This window comes from Bubalus bubalis, chromosome 4 (genome assembly GCF_019923935.1).
Source record: "Bubalus bubalis isolate 160015118507 breed Murrah chromosome 4, NDDB_SH_1, whole genome shotgun sequence".
Lineage (NCBI taxonomy): Eukaryota > Metazoa > Chordata > Mammalia > Artiodactyla > Bovidae > Bubalus > Bubalus bubalis.
The window spans coordinates 84,952,415-84,973,016 of NC_059160.1; the positions used below are offsets into that span (position 1 = coordinate 84,952,415).

Sequence of the window (20,602 nt, forward strand, 5' to 3'; positions counted from 1 at the left end):
ACACAACGAGAAGTAAGACATATGTTTTATCATACTCATTAGCTATAAAATCAAGGGGAGGCATTTATTGAACTAGCATCACAAGTGTGATGAAATATTCCTAAGGAGGGTTCCTTAGGAACACAAAACAATGGGTCTAACCTTAATGTGGGATGTCAGGGAAAGCATGCAAGAGTCGGAGATGTTTAATATGAGAAGGAAGGTTTGGAAGACCTCCAATCACCTCCTACCCTCTCAGTTCAGTTGGTTATCAACCCCCTCAGGGCAGAGACACTACTTTTTCTGCCTTTTTTTGGTTGGCACAACACTGGTTCCCAGCCTCTGTGAGTTTCATTCATCATTCACCATTCATTCGTTCATTCAGTTTTCTAGTAGTGGTAGGCAGAATTATGTCCTTCCCAAAGATGCCCATGTCCTAATCCTCAGAGCACATGAATATGCTACATTAAATATCAAGGGGGAATTAAGGTTGCAAATGGAATTATGGTTGCTAATCAGCTGACCTTGAAATTGGGAGAGTATCTTGGAGAATCCAGGTAGGTCCAATGTAAGTGGAAGAGGGAGACAAAAAAGGAAGTCACAGTCAGAGTTTTGAAGATGTCACACTTCTTCCTTTGAATATTGGAAGAAGGGGTGATAAGCCAAGAAATGCAGGCAGTCACTGGAAACTGGAAAGGCAAGGAAACAAATTCTCCCCTAGAGCCTCCAGAAGAAATGCAGCCCTGCCGACACCCGGATTTTAATCCAGTGAGACCCATTTCAGGCTTCTGACTTCTGTGACTGTAAGACAGTAAGTCTGTGTTGTTTTAAGATGTAGGTTTATGGAAACTGTTACAGCAGCAAGAAGACACGAGTGCACTGGGTATCAGACTCACTGGGCTAACTGCCGAGGAAACCAGACAAAAAGTACGTGGTCCCTGCCGCTAGGAGTTCACCTTCTCACAGCAGGACCAACACGCGAACATCACTCCAGAGTACAAGCACCAGCAGAGCAGGGACTCCAGCTTACAGTGGTAGCTGGTATGCATTTTGGTGCTTAATAATTATTTCTAAATAAAGAAGCAAATGAATGTCTTAAGTACTAGAATAGAATGATCTCAAAAATGCTCTGGCATTACAAAAAATCAAGTGACGAGTTCAGAGAAAACAGGCTGAATCAAGTCTAAAAGAACAATTCAGTTCCAGAGAAAAGGAACTAAGGCCAACCCAGGCATCCTTCAAAGTACTAAGGCACAAAGGAATAAAGTGTCACCAAAGAAAAGTAGTCCCTTGGACAGCAAGGAGACCAAACCAGTCACTCCTAAAGGAAATCAACCCTGAATATTCATTGGAAGGACTGATGCTGAAGCTTCAATACTTTGGCCACCTGATGCAAAGAGCTGACTCACTGGAAAAGACTCTACTGCTGGGAGAGATTGAGGGCAGGAGGAGAAGGGGACAACAGAGAATGATATGGTTGGATGGCATCACTGACTCAATGGACATGAGTTTGAGCAAACTCTGGGAGACAGTGAAGAACAGGGAAGCCTGGCATGCTGCAGTCCACGGGGTCACAAAGAGTCGGATGCGGCTTAGCAACTGAACAACAACAAGGAAAAGTAAACGGTCAGCAAGGCCAAGGAACGGCATAAAGCAGAGGGTACAAGCTAGAAACCATATCCAGCCTGGAGGTGCACTTTGTTTGGTCTTAGACTGTTGGTAAAAAAATTCTGATTTAGCTGTTCATAATTAATAATTGGGAGGTTTTATTTGAAGCTCAGGTTTTCAACATATTTTCAAAGGTAACCTCACTGCGCTTACCTTCCCACAGAGCAAAGAGTTACCAGGGTGAGTGGCAGATGCCCCCATAGGAAGCACGTGCTCCCTAGTTTGCCATAGCCTCATTAACTTGCTTTTTACCTGTCAGGCTCTTGAAGACATCTGGACCTGTGCTGTAGAGATTATGGAATGGAGTGGAATCAGACTGAAGAGGTCTACAAGGGTCTGGAACATTATTCAATAGGTGGTGAAGATCAACAGAATGTGTTTAAGCAGGATGTGACATGATAATAATAAACATACACTGAGCACTTCCTCTGTCCTCATACTTGCCCTGTATTAAGCAGCTGATACGCACTATTCCATTTAATTCTCCCAACCTAACTATGCCACGAATGCTACTATTATTCTCTGCATTTTAAAGATGCATAAAAGGAACCTTAGGTAGCTTAAGGAACTTTGTCCAAAGACTTATTCCAAAACAAATGCTCTTAAACCTACACAGTACTGACACAATACTGACTTGGATTTTAGAAGAAAAATGTCAATAAATGGATAAATCTTGTCAATTCTACCTTTGTAACATAATTTCTTTCTTTCCTATTTGTCTAAAAGATTCGTAAACAACTTCCAGCTAGTCTCTCAGCTCTGGGTTACGTCTCATTCTCATTCATCCTGACGTTCCCAGAAGAAACACTGGGCTCTCTCTCTTTCTTTGAGCTCTGCAACACTCGTTAAAATCTCCATAGAAATGCCATAATCCTTGGGATGTAATGAAGCCCAATTCTTTACCAAGTTCTAGTTTTACTGATGCCTTTTCGATTCATCCAAGTGTGGGATCTTGGTTAATTCTCCATCTATAGAACCAGTTACTTTTGCCTGCCTCACACCAAGGTCATATCTTAAAGTCAGGCTTTGGCAACTGGATTCACTATTTCTTTCTCAGAGGCTTAAACAGGTTTATGCAATACTGGTCAAGGCTCAGTGGTAAAATAATCCACCTGCCAATGCAGGAGACACCAGTTCAATCCCTGAATCAGGAAGATCCCCTGGAAGAAGGTATGGCAACCCACTCCAGTATTCTTGCCTGAAGAATCTCATGGACATGGAGATGAGCTTGGCGGGCTATACAGTTCATAGGGCCACAGAGAGTCAGATATGACTGAGTGCACACACACACACACACACACACACATGCAATATTGGTCAATAATATCGATAAAAATAGTATGGACATCTCAATATATTCATATATTTCTAAATGCTTTTCTTCTCTGAACTATCCTTAGTATAGATAGCACAGAATTAGCCCTCTGCATTTTACTTCAGAGCACAGATTCATCTGTTGAGATGGTGTCTCTCTAGGAAGCCTCAGGACAGAGGACTCTGGAGGATGGGAAAACTAGGTTTAGACCTCGGCACATATCTGTGTGATTTGGACAGAGTTACTCACTCTTTCAGCTTACTTTACAGAGTGGTTCTAAGGATTTGATGAAACAGCACTAGACAACTTTCAGTGCTGAGCCCACAATAAAGATCATCATATGCTAAAGACATCTGATCAGATGAAAAAGTGTTCAAAGCAGTTAAGGTTCAATGTGGCACAAAAGATAGAATTAAATGGTAGCAAGACCTTTTGAATCCAAATTCTTGGCTCTCTCCTCTGTCCCCCACTGTTTCTTGGTGGGTCAAGATTGTGAAGAAAGAAACATTTATGAACACAGCCAGAGCTTCTGCTTGTGACTATGGGCTTCTGCTCCCTGTCCTTGGTCAGGACCACATGGCATCTCCAATACAGCCTGGCAACAGTGTCCTCAAATTCCAGCATGCCCTTCTCACTTCATATTTTGATCTGGAATTCTTAACTTATAAATGTATCCAATCTACCATTATTATAGCCAAACATATTAAAATTAGGGAAAGAAACTTAAATACTCAAAGGTAATGAAATGCATAAGCACATCATGTTATACCTACTAAGTGAAAATTTAAAGAAACCTTAAAGATGACTAGGAAGATCAGGCAGCAGTAAAAAAAAAAAAAAGTACACTATACTGATATATAAGATATATATCATGCTCACACTAAGTGACAATGCAGAGGAAAAATTACTGTTAAGCAAAAATAAAAACTAAGAGAGGCTATCATCATACTGTTATAGACAAATAATGCATCTCCACTCTACATTTTACCTCTGATTCAGTTTTATAAGGAAAACAAGCAAACATCGTAGCAACCTTTGGGGGAGAATCTAGCCAAGTAATTGAATCATCACGGAGTGACAACTGAAAACCCAACTGATGAACCCACTCCATCCTTCAGATGTTCATATTTGATAAGGAGAAGTGTGAGAAGGCTAGGATCAGACATAGTACAATGAGAGAAACACCCACAGACCACCGCACAGAGAACTTTTAAGCACTAGCTGAGAAGCCCTTTAGTTTTGGAGGCCAATAGAGTAAGTCCTGAGAGAGACGTGCTACCAAAGGACTAGCAATTCCTCTTGTGGGAAACCTCGACAATGGAGCAGAGAGAGCAACTGACATCTGCAGAAGCTTGAGTGTGGTGAGGACAAGGGCGAGACATGGTGAATCCAGGAAGCTCAGAGCTTGGTGCTTCTAGAGGATGCAGGGGATGAGCAGGAAGAACACAGGACATTAGCTGGGAGGTAGAGTAGGACCAGGAGTGATTCAAACAAATTTAGGATATACCTTGCCACAGTGAAAAGTCTTCTGAGGACCTTGCATTTCAGAAGGCCAACAGTTTCTGAGTTAATACAACTTTTTATTTATTTTAAACTGACGTATAGTTGATTTACAGTGTTGTGTTAGTTTTAAGTGTACATCACAATGATTCAGTTATACACACATATGTATGTACACATAAGAGAAGTGAAAGTCACTCAGTCGTGTCCGACTCTTTGCAACCCCATGGACTATACGGTCCATGGAATTTTCCAGGCCAGATTATTGGAGTGGGTAGCTGTTCCCTTCTCTAGGGGATCTTCCCAACCCAGGGATCAAACCCAGGTCTCCGACATTGCACGTGGATTCTTTACCAGCTGACCACCAGGGAAGCCCAAGAATACTGGAATGGGTAGCTATCCCTTCTCCAGCAGATCTTCCTGACCCAGGAATCAAACCGCAGTCTCCTTCATTGCAGACAGATTCTTTACCAACTGAGCTATGAGGGAAGCCAGTATGTACATACATATATATATATATATATATATACACACACACACACATATACATATGTACGCACATATATGTGTGTGTGTGTATTCTCAGTCTCTCAGTCATATTCAACTCCTGTAACCCATGGACTGTAGCCTGCCAGGCTCCTCTGTCCATGGGGTTTTCTAGGCAAGAACACTGGAGTGGGTTGCCACTTCCTACTTCAGGGGATCTTCCCAACTCAGGGGTTGAACCCAGGTCTCCTGTATCTCCTCCATTGGCAGGCAGATTCTTTATCACTGAGCCGCTTGGGAAGCCGCATATTTTATAATACAACTTCTTAAATCTATATAAAAATACAAATAAATTTATGGCCCAATATAAGCTAGTTTAAATTTTTTTTCCTACATTTTTTCTAAATCAAGGTTTTGTAGATAGGGGTCATAATTCTACTCATTTAGTACTTTCTTCACTAAAATCTAAATGTTTACATAAAACAATGTGGGTAACACTTTTAAATGCCCCTACGACTTTTTAATAGGAACCCACAGATTTTCCTATTATGTTTTCTATTGAGCTATGTTAAGAACAGAAAGAAGAGCCCCATCAAAGAGATCTACAAATACAATATTCTCACCAGTGTGAAGGGTGAGAATACACACAGACCAGACCTCATCTCTAAAACAGAGACCTTCAGAGTAGTTGTGAGGATCAGAGGGTTAACTCCTTGGTCTGGTCCTCAGGATTCGGTGCTCTATAGCAAAAATACAACCACTGGACAAAAGCCACAGCAAATATAAAGAATATTCCATTCTTCCTTTGTCTGCTAGTTGCCTGGTTTTCCAAAGTTCTGCTCTCAATACATGAATCGTGACTGTTTTCATAAACAGACGTGGCTCAGTTTCCTACAAGAAGCATGAGACAAGATGCTGCTTCCACAACAGCTGCCTCTCTCCACATCTCCTCTGGGAGTCTTTTGTGGGCTCTCTCTGTATCTAACCATAAACCAATGATGAACTTACCCCATTTTCCTACCTTCTAAATCTAGGAATATGAGCTCAAGTTTACACCTGCAAAACAGACATAGGGACTTCAAGAACTGGATGGTGATTTAAAAGCCTCTCAGGAGCTATTAAAAAGTTACAAGCAACGAATACCTCTGATTATTCCTAAATTCATGACAAAAATCTGATTTTTATGGAAACTTATAGGTGACAATAATAAATAAATACTATAAAATAACAATGAACAGATACAAAGATTAGAGCATGCCTAGGTAAGAGGCTTTAGAAGCCAGGGCCATCAACTCAAGGTACTAGAGACTCTGCCAATTTGCAGATGTCAGTATATTATTTTATAGTGTGACTTCCATATATATTTGGGGCTCAGTATGTGATGCTATATGTGCCAACAATAAGCAGTGTGTCATGAACTCTTTACCACAATCCCAAGAAGAAGATATTAGCATCCTCATTTCCATAGGAAAAAAAACTGAGGCTCTGAAAAGACAACTTCTCCAATTGAGACCTCACATGCAAGCAGAGTGAGCCCAACCAACACTCTTTAAAACTATACCGAAGATGGTCAAAGTTACAGATGGTCGTGGCAAGAGGTCAGAAGGTGGGGAGAGTCATTAAAATGGCAAAATGACCTAGGATAACAAAGTTTTCACAGGTATAACCCCCAGCATCTTGCGACGGCCCCCCTGTACCACCTCCACCCCTGGGGAATCCCTATGTGACGTGAGCCTTACGAAAGGCACTTCAAATGGAGGTGTGCTGTATGTGAATGATACAGGGCGATGAACAATAGAGAAACATGCAGTAGATAAACTGGTGGAGGTCTCTGTCTAGCCCAGGGTAGGCTACTACTACTACTTATAAACATTTGGGGAGAAAGAAAACTCCATTCCAGAAATGTTACTTGAATACTTTCACTGCCTCTGTGGAATTGTTGAATAGAGGCATCAACTTGGAAAAGCTATTGTCTTTGAGTCTCTGACGCCTTTAAACCTTCTTCCTGGTTGACTGTCATGTATCTATAGAGTACCCTCCCTTCACTATTGAGAAGTCAAAACCTACGTTCAACTCGTCACACAAACTCATTTACATGTTCAGCACAATAACTAGACTAGTTATCTATTATCACAAAATGCTGCATCCTCCTGAAAATCTTAGAGTTCTAAAGTTAAATCCTTATAAAAGAAGCTCTCAGGCAGCCTTTTATGGATTTCCATAGGTTTTGATGGGGCTTCCCAAGTGGCGCTAGTGGTAAAGAACTTGCCTGCCAATGCAGGAGACATAGAGATGCAAGTTTGATCCCTAGGTCAAGAAGATCCTCTGGAGGAGGGCATGGCAACCTACTCCAATACTCTTGCCTAGAGAATCCCATGGACAAAGGAGCCTGGCAGGCTATAGTATGTAGGGTCATAAAGAGTCGGACACGACTAAAGCAACTTAGCATGCATGCATAGGTCTTGTTCAGTTCCCCACACCTACTGACCACTCCAGCTGAGAGCAGAACACAACCAGGACAGGTGTGTTTATCAAAGTGTGTGCCCAACAGAGCATCGCCACCTTTGAAAGTGACACTCTTAGGACCAACCTACAATTATAACAAGGTCCCTTCCCTGCTGCCTTCAACAAAATTCTAAATTCAAATTTCAAGAGTATATTATATTCTTTTAAGTTTTAACAAGGAAGGGAAGATAGTAAAATTATTTCTAAATGCAGAATCTAAGTTCATCTACCAAGAAAGCTAAAACAATTTATTCCAGAATAGTATTTCCTCACTCATATCTTCATAATGCTGCTCCAAATTTAAACTTTGTTTTTTAATGCATAAAATTCTTGAAAGGTAAATTCAAGTTGGGTACTCAAAGACAAAGAAATAATGATTTAATTCAATGAGATATTCTACATAATTAAGACACCTACACATTTCATGTAGTCTTTTTCTTAAAGTCATTCTTTGCATAATTTCTACAACTTTCCATTTCATTTTAGCTGAGCTGTATGCTATTTTAAAAGGAACCTTATGAATACACTATCAAAGATTTTCCTTACACTGCTTTGGGGAAGAGGAGAATTTACCACTGCCTTTTAATTTTTCCCCTCTATAAGGATTGCGCTTAAATAGCTAATTAAACTATTTATTATATGTGAGAAGGGCACTGGATGAATGACTGTTTCCACACTGCAACAAGTCAATCATAAATCTAACAGGTTAACAAGAAAAACTAAATCAATTTTAAACAAGTGAATCACGTAAAGAATCAAAAAGATATTTCTCTTGCTATGGATGTGTTGATCTGATCCTAAACTTTTAGAAATAGTGAAATCAATATTGTGGAACAATGATGAGGGCCACTGATTTTACTACTTATTAAAATTTTTAGTATAAACCATAATTTTGGCTGTCCAGGCTGAAACTAAATACAAAATTACTTGGACAGTTCATTTTCCTTCTTTTGTGCAAATGGAAAGAAAATTAAATTCCTGGGCTTAAAATCATTCTTATTATTAAAAACAAGAAGAAGAAAAGCCAAAAAATGCCTTAAATAAAAACCTTACTGGGCAGTTGTAAGCCTTATCAACTGTTCCTTGGTATCATGAGTATTTATGTAAAATTCTTACTGACAGCTGAAATCTACCATTTCATTATTATTTGCTCCCAATACAATGAACATTATACATAAGAATATAAGAAATTCACTTCAGATTTATCACTAATGAGCTGCCATCCTTTTTATTAAGAACACTGGTGGCATCTCTAAGCTGTTTGAAAATGGCAACTTAGAAATGGAGACAAACGTCAGTCTGAGCAGCGCTGATTTTCCACTTGTATGTTTTATTAAATAAATGAGATAAACACAGGGCTTTATAAGCTTCCAGGAATAAACACCACAATTTACAACAGCCATACCAAAGGCACAAAGTGGGAAGGGCCGAGAACCAGATGGAGAATAAAGAGACTTGCTTAGAGTGATTTTTTTTCAAACAATCAAGAAGATGAAGTTGTCTAGAAATAACTTTCGACTCACTTTTATGGGCTTTATTTATTAAACTGGCCTGGGCACCAGAATACTCTTACAGCCTAGAAACTCTTATTAAAACACTACTATAAAATGAATACACTCACACACACATGAATGTCCACCTGTCACATGGAGTGTTTTGGTCCATTGCCTCCTACTGCACTGCCAGAGACTTTCTAAAGTAGGAGACCAGTGTTATACCAAGGTGAAATCACTGAAACTAGGTGTGGGAACTCTTTCAATCTCCACCCCTGGGATACCACACTGAAAATTAATTCCACAGAGATGCCACCACGCTGCGGTATCAGATGTTTGGGGTGTAAGTCTCTGCTCCAGCCGTTCTTTTCCGATACTCTAATATATGGTGATAAATGTTTCCTTAATCTGTACAACATTTTTCAATTACCCTCATAGGAGACCACCTTGAAGGAGCGAGTAAAAGGTTTAGTCATGGTTTCTATTTTTCTATTTGAATCAATACATTCTAGTTAAATGGACAATTAATAGGTCACTTCCAAAATAGTAGTGTATCAGTCCTGGTTAATAAACGATCCCCACAGTGGATAATGGGCCCTATGTATTCAGCAAGCTCTGTATACACTCAGCTCATCCACTAAATCCCCTTTCAGGTGGACAGGGTTATATGGGAAGATGAGCTGGAACGAGTCTATAAAAGTCAGTTTCATTCACTGCTTTATTTTTCAGCCAAGTGCTTTAAATGGTATCCAGAAATTCACTTGGAATGTGAGACAGGAGAAAAGGCTGACACACAGAGCCTCACTTTATGACCATACAAAAGGGCAACTGACCCTTGCCCGAGCCTTTTCCCTGTGAAATGGTTCCGAAAGTTCATCTGCACAGTTAAAAATCGTGGTGAGGTCGCGTGTGGATGAGTCAAGTGAAAGTGGCGATTGGTCACGGGTCTGCCACCCATTGTGGCCGGGTCTCGGCCATGTAAAGTGCCCTGTGGGAAAGTATCAGCCCCCTAAAGAGATGCTCAGAAGCCTGCAGCTCATTAAACGGCCAGCATTTGCTGCCTCACTTGTCAGGAATCATTCTGTTGGGCAACTGCTCTCCTAAAACATTCATAAAACACATGCAGAGAGGCAACAGAGATCTGAATTCAACCATGATGCAGCTCTGGACTTCAGCCTGACTCTACTCCTAGCTCACTCTTCACCTGACAGAGCTGTTAACCTGAATCAACGTTTTCTCTTTCGCAGCAGAGATCCACGTACCCCTCTGCTGGGCTTCTTTATCACAAACTTGAGTCCTCCTGCCTACAGATTCTTAGTTGACCAAAAATCTCAAGATTATTGTGAATGTTATTTCTTTTTATTTTCACTTAGACATTTTTTTTTCTTTGTGCATGTGAATGTGTGCGTGCTCTTCAATTTCAAAGGTTGTCATTCTCCCTCTATCTCAGACACTATTAAAATGATGTAATGTTTGAAGAAAAGTTCTCTTGAAAATACTTCCTACAACCCTGGCTGGTTTTCTTCAAGATCATAAGAGATGGTATTTATCTCCTTTTACAATCTTGGCAATTTTAGATTATTTTCCATGGACACCTAGTGACTTTCTGTGTCACATTTTAAACCGAATGGAAATTTTTACACAATCTCTTAGTTTTCCTTCCTTTGTTTCTTCTTCTTTAAATGAGCATCGTTACATGTTTCAGCAAGAGCCAAACGGGTCCCTCTGAGATCTTTTATATCAAATGGAAAACAAGTTGCTTTCCTTGATGTGTCAGCCCTGGGTTTCAATGCTGTTAGAAACCGCTCACAATCGCACAGTGTGCTGAGGTCTGATAAATCTCTGGAAACCTCCTGAATAGGAACGCTGTGATTTTTAGCGAGGAATTAGCTCCTTGTCATTGCATTACCAATTAGTTTTCCAGAGCACATTAAATCCTGCTGCTTTGGTTTACAGAGTAACTGAGGCATTGCTGATGAAGCATAAAAACTTACTTGCAAAAGCAGTGGGGGATGCGGGGCGCCGACAGGACCCACCGCAGCACGCCGAGTAGAATGGCGGGGCGCTCAGAAAAAAAGGCTTGGAAGGCGCTGCAGAGAAAGCATTGATTGCATCGATTAGCCATTTCTTTTAGACAATATTCAAAATCCCAGTTGCTGATGTTTGGTAGAAACCAATACAAAACTGAAAAGCAATGATCCTTCAAAATAAATAAATACATAAAATTTAAAAGTAAATAAAGTAGTCTTCATCTGTCAGAGCTTGCTGAATAACTTAATCCTGGTTTGGAAGTTATGGTATAAACACTCAAATTATCAAAACCAAACTTAATTGCTCATTTTCTGTGTGGTTATAAATAGTAAATATCAAATAGTGCTTTATTTAAAATTTCCCAGAGCAACACTGTCCAGGAGAACTCTCTGTGATAATGGACACGTCCTCTCTCTCTGTGCATCCAATATGTATCTACTTGTCATATATGCCACTGAGCACTTGAAATGTGGCCAGTATGTCTGCATAACCGAATTCTTCATTTCAGTTTTTTTAAAGTTTAAATAGACTCGTATGTCTAGGGGCTAACACACTGAGCAACACAGTTCTAGATACAATACTTACCAAGAAACAATTTGTATGTTACGTGCTTCAGTTTAGTTTTTTAAAGAGATTATATTACTCCACTTTTTATTTTTAGAAGGTGCTTTGAAATATATAGACAGCTAGATTCTCAAGGTGAAAACAGTTAATTTACTGAGTAATTCAATGATAACAGTGGTTTTTCTGATCACTTTTACATGCTTAAACGTATTTGAGAATAGTAACAACATTTAATCTCAGGTGACATCTAGTTAACCTGAAAGCATGTGTTTATAGTATAGGGAGTTGCCATGTAATTCTGCTCTGCTCACTTTATTAAACTCTGCTATTCAGAACATTTTCAATACATATATACAGAATAGTTATCATTACTTGATATATCTTGTAAAAGAAATTTTAAACTCTGTTCCTCAGCAGATGAAAAATGGCTATAAAGGATGTCACAGAATATTAGTAGCTCTCCTATACTGAGCACTTACTATATACCCTGGTGGCTCAGACGGTAAAGCGTCTGCCTGCAATGCAGGAGACCCAGGTTCGATCCCAGGGTTGGGAAGATCCCATGAAGAAGGAAATGGCAACCCACTCCAGTACTCTTGCCTGGAAAATTCCATGGACTGAGGAGACTGGTAGGCTACAGTCCATGGGGTTGCAAAGAGTCGGACATGACTGAGAAACTTGACTTTCACGCACTCTATGCCAGGCTTTGGTTAAGTGTAGTACCTTAAATACAAGATGTCCTTTTGCACAGTAGGGTTTAATATAATATAAACACAGGTGAGATTTCCTTAGGTGGGCAACTTGCTTTTACCATCACATAACCATCAGAGTGTCTGACACATTCTAAATAGTCAATAGATTTTTGATAAATGAACGAATAATCTTAAAACTAAGAAACAGGAAATCAGGAATTAATCTTTTCCCTGTTCCCCTGACACTCTGAAACATAGTATCTTCTGTAACAGATAACTTTTAAATCTAGAGGATGACTTGAAAATAAATATTTTCACTATTCTCCCTTTATTTTCAATGGAAACTTTTTTTCACTTCTTAATCATATACAGTGAATATAATTTTGCTGCAAATACACGCCTTTTTCAAGAACAGAGTAATTTTGGACTCATATTTTAACCAACTGATAAGCATTCATTTATTTTACCAAGATCTTTGAAGGACATATCAAAATAAATATACAAGTACATAAAATAATTTTATGGTCTTATGGTCCTTAACGCTGTCAAACTGCAAATTAACCATAATGGAGGGTCTTTTCTATAATATGGCTACCCTGATGGCTCAGATGGTAAAGAATCTGCCTGCAATATGGGAGACTGAGGATCAATTCCTGGGTTGCAAAGATCTCCTGGGGAAGAAAATGGCTTACCCACTCCAGTATTCTTGCCTAGAGAATTCCATGGACAGAGAGGCCAGAGGCGTTATAGTCCATGGGGTCACAATATGATGAATAGCTGTCAATGTCAATGGTTTTAGTTTTTTAATACCTGAATTTTCAAGTAATAAAATGTCAATGCTACTTTGAAAACATGGCAACTAACCAAAGTATGAAAGAGATCCATTTTGGTATTCAATAAGTTCTATAAAACTTTTAAAAAATTGTCATTGTTATCATAAGTTGTTCTAATGCTGATTGAAAAGCCATCATAGAAATGATAAATCACTTTATTTGAACTTAACATCTTATAAGAATAGGGCTTCCCAGGTGGTTCAGTGGTAAAGAATAATCTGCCTGCCAATGCAGAGGTGGGTTTGATTTCTGGGTTGGGAAGATTCCCTGGAAAAGGAAATAGCACCCCACTCTAGTATTCTTGCCTGGAAAATTCCATGGACAAAGGAGGCTGGTGGGCTTGAGTCCATGAAGTTGCAAAAGAGTTGAACAGGAGTTAGCAACTAAACAGCAACAACGTTATAATAATATGGCATTGTTTAGGCAGAGTTAAGAGTTACATTCTTTAATGTTTCCACTTCATGGGAAATAGATGGGGAAACAGTGGAAACAGTGTCAGACTTTATTTTGGGGGGCTCCAAAATCACTACAGATGGTGACTGCAGCCATGAAATTAAAAGACGCTTACTCCTTGGAAGGAAAGTTATGACCACCCTAGATAGCATATTCAAAAGCAGAGACATTACTTTGCCAACAAAGGTTCGTCTAGTCAAGGCTATGGTTTTTCCTGTGGTCATGTATGGATGTGAGAGTTGGACTGTGAAGAAGGCTGAGCACTGAAGAATTGATGCTTTTGAACTGTGGTGTTGGAGAAGACTCAAGAGTCCCTTGGACTACTGCAAGGAGATCCAACCAGTCCATTCTGAAGGAGATCAGCCCTGGGATTTCTTTGGAAGGAATGATGCTAAAGCTGAAATTCCAGTACTTTGGCCACCTCATGCGAAGAGTTGACTCATTGGAAAAGACTCTGATGCTGGGAGGGATTGGGGGCAGGAGGAGAAGCAGACGACAGAGGATTAGATGGCTGGATGGCATCACTGATTCGATGGACGTGAGTCTGAGTGAACTCCAGGAGTTGGTGACAGACAGGGAGGCCTGGCGTGCTGGGATTCATGGGGTCGCAAAGAGTCGGACACGACTGAGCAACTGATCTGATCTGTTGAATATATGAAGCACTTTGAAAAGTAGATATTAATATATATAATAAAAGTTGTCTCATGTTTATTCTCAAGTATTTCTGTTTACTTACTTCACCTCCAAACTAAGTACTCCATAGGTATTTTAAGTTACAGCTTCTGTGCTGCTTGGCATTTTGTAAATTGAGGTAAAAGAAAAAGGCTCAGCCATGTTGCATTTATATATGTGCATGTAAGCATCTATCATAATAGTTGGAAACACACACACAAAATTTTTTTGCTCAATATCTAGTGTAGAAAATAAGTATGATATGGTGATACTATTGATATCAATATAACAATGCAGGATAGGTACAAATTACAAATTTTACTATTCTAGCCAAAATGTTTCTCAGTTTAATCCTACAGCCCTAAAAATGAAAACAAAGAATTTTTTTTAAGTATGGTTCATTTGATACATATACACAATGGAATATTACTCAGCTATTAAAACAATGCATTTGAATCAGTTCTAATGAGGTGGATGAAACTGGAGCCTATTATACAGAGCAAAGTAAGCCAGAAAGAAAAACACCAATACAGTATATTAACGCATATATATGGAATTTTAGAAAGACGGTAATGATGACCCTATATGCGAGCAGCAAAAGAGACATAGATATAAAGAACAGACTTTTGGACTCTGTGGGAAAAGGCGAGGTGGGATGATTTGAGAGAATAGCACTGAAACACATATATTATCACATGTGAAATAGATCGCTAGTCCACGTTCGATGCATGAGACAGGGTGTTCAGGGTTGGTGCACTGGGATGACCCTGAGGGGTAGAATGGGGAAGGAGGTGGAAGGGAGGGCCAGGATGGGGAACACATGTACACCCATGGCTGATTAATGTGAATGTATGGCAAAAACCACCACAATATTGTAATTAGCCTCCAATTTAAAAAAAAAAAGTATGGTTCATTTGAGACAAGTGTTCAATTAAATTCAATTGTGATAAATGAGGTTCTGAGATATAGACTCTTGGTGTTAAATTTAACCAGAAAAAGTTTAATTGAACAGTTTTTCATATTACTCCATACTATTCTATCTTAATATAGTAAATCTGTAATCAAAATGACAGTTGCTATGTCTACTGTAGCAACTCTATAGTGGCTAAAGAACTACATGTGACATAACCAGGCTTAAAGTTTCATTGTATAGTATTTTCTCACCATCTAAAATCACCTAATTGACACACAATATTTACACAGAAGATTAGTTGATTCCTGATTTCTACGCATAAATACATCTTGTTTAAGCTGGTTTATGTGGAAATCACTGTGAAATTTCAATTAAGTACTCCATTTTTTTACATGCTCCTACTTGGACATAAGTCAAATGTTAATCTAACGGAGCATGTGATGGCCGGGATGTTGAATGGTGTGAAGAAATAGCCATTTAAAACAGTGCAATGCATTAAAGATATATATTACATTTTAATGTTTTTCAATCACATACTTTTTCAAGCAGTGAGCAAAATATGGAAACTCAAGTATGATAAGAACAAAGTAACAAGTTAACAGATATGTTAAAACTTTAGCAAACCATTTAAGAACTACTTGGGAGATTCTCTGAAACGGGCAGAAAACAAGGCAATTTCAAGACCATGATATGCATTTCAAAGCCCATCAGTGCAATCTAGATGCAGTCACTTTATCATTTATCATGTTAGGAACAATTTGTTTTAAGCTTTCCGAACAATATATATGACAGGAATGCCTACTATACATGGGCGCTAGACTGGGTATGAAGTTAACACTTGCTATTTCATTTATTGATATTCATCTTCAAATGGGCATGCATCTGGAATGTGATGATGACTGTTCTCAGCAGACAAGGGAAACACAGGTATTTTAGCATAATATGTATTAATAGTTCTTAGCCATGAGAGGCCACTCCAGTATTCTTGCCTAGAAAATCCCATGGATGGAGGAGCCTGGTAGGCTGCAGTCCATGGGGTCGCTAAGAGTCGGACACGACTGAGCGACTTCACTTTCACTTTTCACTTTCATACATTGGAGAAGGAAATGGCAACCCACTCCAGTGTTCTTGCCTGGAGAATCCCAGGGACAGAGGAGCCTGGTAGGAGGCCGTCTATGGGGTCGCACAGAGTCGGACACGACTGAAGCGACTTAGCAGCAGCAGCAGCAGCCATGAGAGATGAAGGACGTCAGGCACACATACTGGCAGTCACTTAGCAAGAGGCAGACATTTCCAAATCTCCCCAGCTTTCCATAAGAGAAAAGCCAGTGGCTTTCCCCACAGGGGTAGGGGGAACGCACGCTGTCAGGTCCTGCAGCAAGATGCTAGGTTCTCTGAGCACACCGCTTGAGGATACTCCACATTTTGTATTCTGCCAACAAATCTGCCTTCCGGGTTCTGTGGGAATCTGTTTCAAGTTACAAACAAATGATTTAAAATTTCTAGAACAAAACTGAATCCAAATGACTAAACTCGCTTATTCAGAGAAAACTTTGTGAACTTTTCACTTCTTAATCACATGTTCTGACTTATCTGAAAACACAGAATCAAACTATTAATTATTTTGAATGTTTAATTAAGATGGGAACTTAGAGCCAACTTAATGGTGAACTGGCCTGATTTTTTTTAAAACCTAACTAGATGGTTCTGTGACAAAAGCACCTCACAGTCAAGGATGGTTACAAGCCTAGTTACAGAGAAATCATTTGCAAAATTCTGTGGTCTAGAAAGCAAGCAAAACATTTCTTTTTTTTTTTTTTTTTCACTTTCTTTACCAATGGAGAAGAACAGAGTGTATCTACATAGGGTGAAACCACATTCTTTTTATTGTCATAGCAAACTGTGGTACTAACTGATGCAGGCTGACATTTCAAAGGAAGAATCTTAAAGACCACTAATAAAACCTTCAAATAAATTTCAGGAGCCACTGTGATGCTATGCCGACTGGACAGAACATTTTAAGGAGGAGGAAGAAAAAAGAGAAAAGGTTCCAAGATGTCTTACAAAGGCAACCAAGGGATCAAAACATACCTCTGGGAAAGAATAACAGGGAATTAAATAATTTCAAAAGGATGATTTTAATGACCTCCTTCAATTGCTGGGTATATGGGCACTGGGGATAAAGAAATCTAAACTTCTGACCTTTATATATGACACGATTGAACAGACTATCTTAAGAGGACCTCCCAAAAAAGATCTCTAAAGAATGGCAACTATCTGTCATGAGTTATAAAACCTAAGAAATATCACTTATTGAATAAGGTATGATTTATTTTATCACACAAGCTGGAAGTAATTCATTTATGTGATCCACATGCAAACATGCCTTCCATCACAAGGCAAAGCAAGTTAAGTCATCCTTTACCTTTCTGCTCATCAAAAAATGACAGAAGTCCAAATTTTTTGTTTGTTTTTTTTTTTTTTTTTTTGCTTTGAGTATTTCCAAGACAGAAAGCAAAGGTCTTAATAGTCTGGTACAGTTTATGAGAAAATAAATCAAGTGCAGCGTCTACTTGTTTGATTCTGTCCTTTTGCTCCTGCTGCTGCTAAGTTGCTTCAGTCGTGTCCGACTTTGTGCGACCCCATAGATGGCAGCCCACCAGGCTCCCCCATCCCTGGGATTCTCCAGGCAAGAATTCTGGAGTGGGTTGCCATTTCCTTCTCCAATGCATGAAAGTGAAAAGTGAAAGTCAAGTTGCTTAGTCGTGTCCAACTCTTAGCGACTCCATGGACTGCAGCCCACCAGGCTCCTCCGTCCATGGAATTTTCCAGGCAAGAGTACTGGAGTGGGGTGCCACTGACTTCTCCATCTGTCCTTTTAATTCCATGCAAATAATATTTACTATCTATCAAGTGCCACATAATGCATGTGTGCTGGATGACAAAGATTACAATAGGATAGCTTCCCTCCCTGGAAGAATTTCTATTTTTAAATGTTCCATAACTTACAGATTTGAATCTTCTGATCAAATAAATGAAATACAAATATTTCCACACTCCAAATTCAATTTTGTTCTATAAAATCTGAGGCATTTCCCACGGCCATAAGATCTTGAAAAAAAAAATAGTACCTTCCCCTAACCACTGTTTCCAATCCTGAATACACATAAGAATGATCTAGAATGCTTTTCAAAGATACAGAGCCTGAACCCCACAGCAATTGGGTTAAATCAGGCTGGTAGGAGTGGGTCCCCCAACATACTATTAATATTTTTTCAAAAGTTGCACACATGATTACAATGTATAGTCAGGATGAGACCACTGAATAGAACACAAAACAATGCCTGACACACAGCAGGCACTCAATAACTGTTAGCCTTCATTCCTACCATTATTACATAATTTGGGATCGATTCTAAGACAACAAATAAAAAGAAGCAGCATGGTTCAGACCTGCACTAAAACATATGAGCAAGTAAAAAGTAAAGAGTATTGTCAGGAAGCCTCCGTCAAGAAGGCTTTAAGCAGGAAAAGCATCTTGATCTGGAAACTTGACTGGGAAAGTATCTGAATGGCACAAGAAGAGAAATAAGGCATTCCAGGAAAGAAAGGTGGCATGAAAAAAAAGAAAGAAGGCAAGGATTATGGCGACACACAGGGCGGGTTAAGAGCAGCCTGACTGCTGGGCCAAGGTCACAGGCGTGAGTGTTAAGAATGTGGCTGGACACCCCAACAATCATTGCAGCACTATTTACTAAATCCAAGGCATGAAAGCAACCTAAATGTCCACTGACAGATGAATGGGTAAATAAGGGGGGTGTGTGTGTGTGTGTGTGTATTGTGCTAAGTTGCTTCAGTTGTGTCTGACTCTGAGCAACCCTATGGACTGTAGCCTGCCAGGCTCCTCTGTCCATGGAATTTTCCAGGCAAGAATACTAGAGTCGGCTGCTACACACACACACACACACACACACACACACACACACTGGAATATTACTCAGCCATTAAAAAGAATGAAATAATACCATCTGCAGCAACATGGATAGACCTAGAGATTATCATACTAAGTGAAGTCAGTCAGACAAAGACAAATATTTGATAGCACTTGAAAGTACAATCTAAAAAAATAATACAAAGTTATTTACAAAACAGAAATAGTCTCACAAACATAGAAAAGAAACGTATGGTTACCAAAGGGGATAGCAGTAGGGAAGAATAAATCAGGAGCTTGGGATTAACAGACACATACTGCTATATAGGGCTTCCCTGGTGGCTCAGAGGTTAAAGCATCTGCCTGCAATGCGGGAGACCTGGGTTCGATCCCTGGGTTGGGAAGCTCCCCTGGAAAAGGAAATGGCAACCCACTCCAGTATTCTTGCCTAGAGAATCCCTTGGAGAGAGGAGCCTAGTAGGCTACAGTCCACGGGGTCGCAAAGAGTTGGACACGACTGAGAGACTTCACTTTCATACTGCTATACATAAACAGATAACCCACAAGGACGTTCACTGGGAAATATACTCAATGTTTTATAACCATCTATAATGGGAAAGAATATAAGAAGATATATATTTATGTATAACTGAAAAACGGAATGTGGTTGGAGGAGCTAAATGCAGTTGATAGAATGAAGGTCTTAAAGGACAAACTGATTCTTTTTATTTGATCTGATAGTCAAATAGGAATAATTAATGTTCTCATAAATAACTTGATGAGATGATCAGAGCAACTTAAAAAACAAATTGCCTAACTATGGCGGATGAGCTGTGGTGGAATAATAAGGGACTATATGGAAGGATCCTGCTGTGGTCATATGTTGTGGCAAGAGGTAACGACCAGTTGGCTGGACACTCCCACTGGCACCTTCTCCGCTACCCTCACAACACCAACAAGTGTCTGGAGTCTGGCTTCTCGTCAAGCTGGAGTACCCTGAAATCACAGTTCACTGCAATCATCAAAGGATGCTAGAACAGCTCACAGTTGAGCACCCCATAAACAGCCAGCATCCTTGTCTGCCATGTGAGTCCATGGACATCCATCTTGGACATCCAGCTCAGCTGAGCCTGCAGATGACCGCAGCTGACTTCTAACTGCAATGAGATTCCAAGTGAGAACCACCCAGCTGAGCCTAGACAGCCCAACAAACCAAGAGCAAAAATAATCAGTTGTTCCTCTAAGTTCTGAGATGGTTTCCTATACAGCAATACCCCTTTTACCAGTATGCATTTTGTTTATGGTGGAATGGTGGAACTCTGGCTTTTACATCTTTCCCTGTATGTTACCAACAGGGTTTTGAGATGTGTGGCTGAAAGTCCCATGGTGAGCCTATCACCTGTGCTCATTTTGAAATGAGGCTCAAAGCAGTTACATGAATTGCTTAGGATTATATAATCAGTCATTTAAAGATCTTGACTTGAATCTAGGTTTTAAAATTAAAGAAATGCTGCTAAAACCAGCTCGGAAAACTATATATTATTTTAAAATTGACTCAATATGCATT

At 39.6% G+C, this 20,602-nt stretch overlaps 1 protein-coding gene across 1 annotated transcript in view; it reads right to left on the reverse strand.

Annotated features, from left to right (window-relative positions):
- The window catches only part of DBX2 (developing brain homeobox 2), a 39,068-nt gene that overhangs the window by 10,268 nt on the left and 8,198 nt on the right, over positions 1-20,602 (reverse strand). Inside the window, exon 2 of the mRNA XM_006073642.4 lies at positions 10,941-11,036. Coding sequence (XP_006073704.3) covers positions 10,941-11,036 — 96 coding nt within the window. The remainder of the gene's footprint in view (positions 1-10,940; positions 11,037-20,602) is intronic.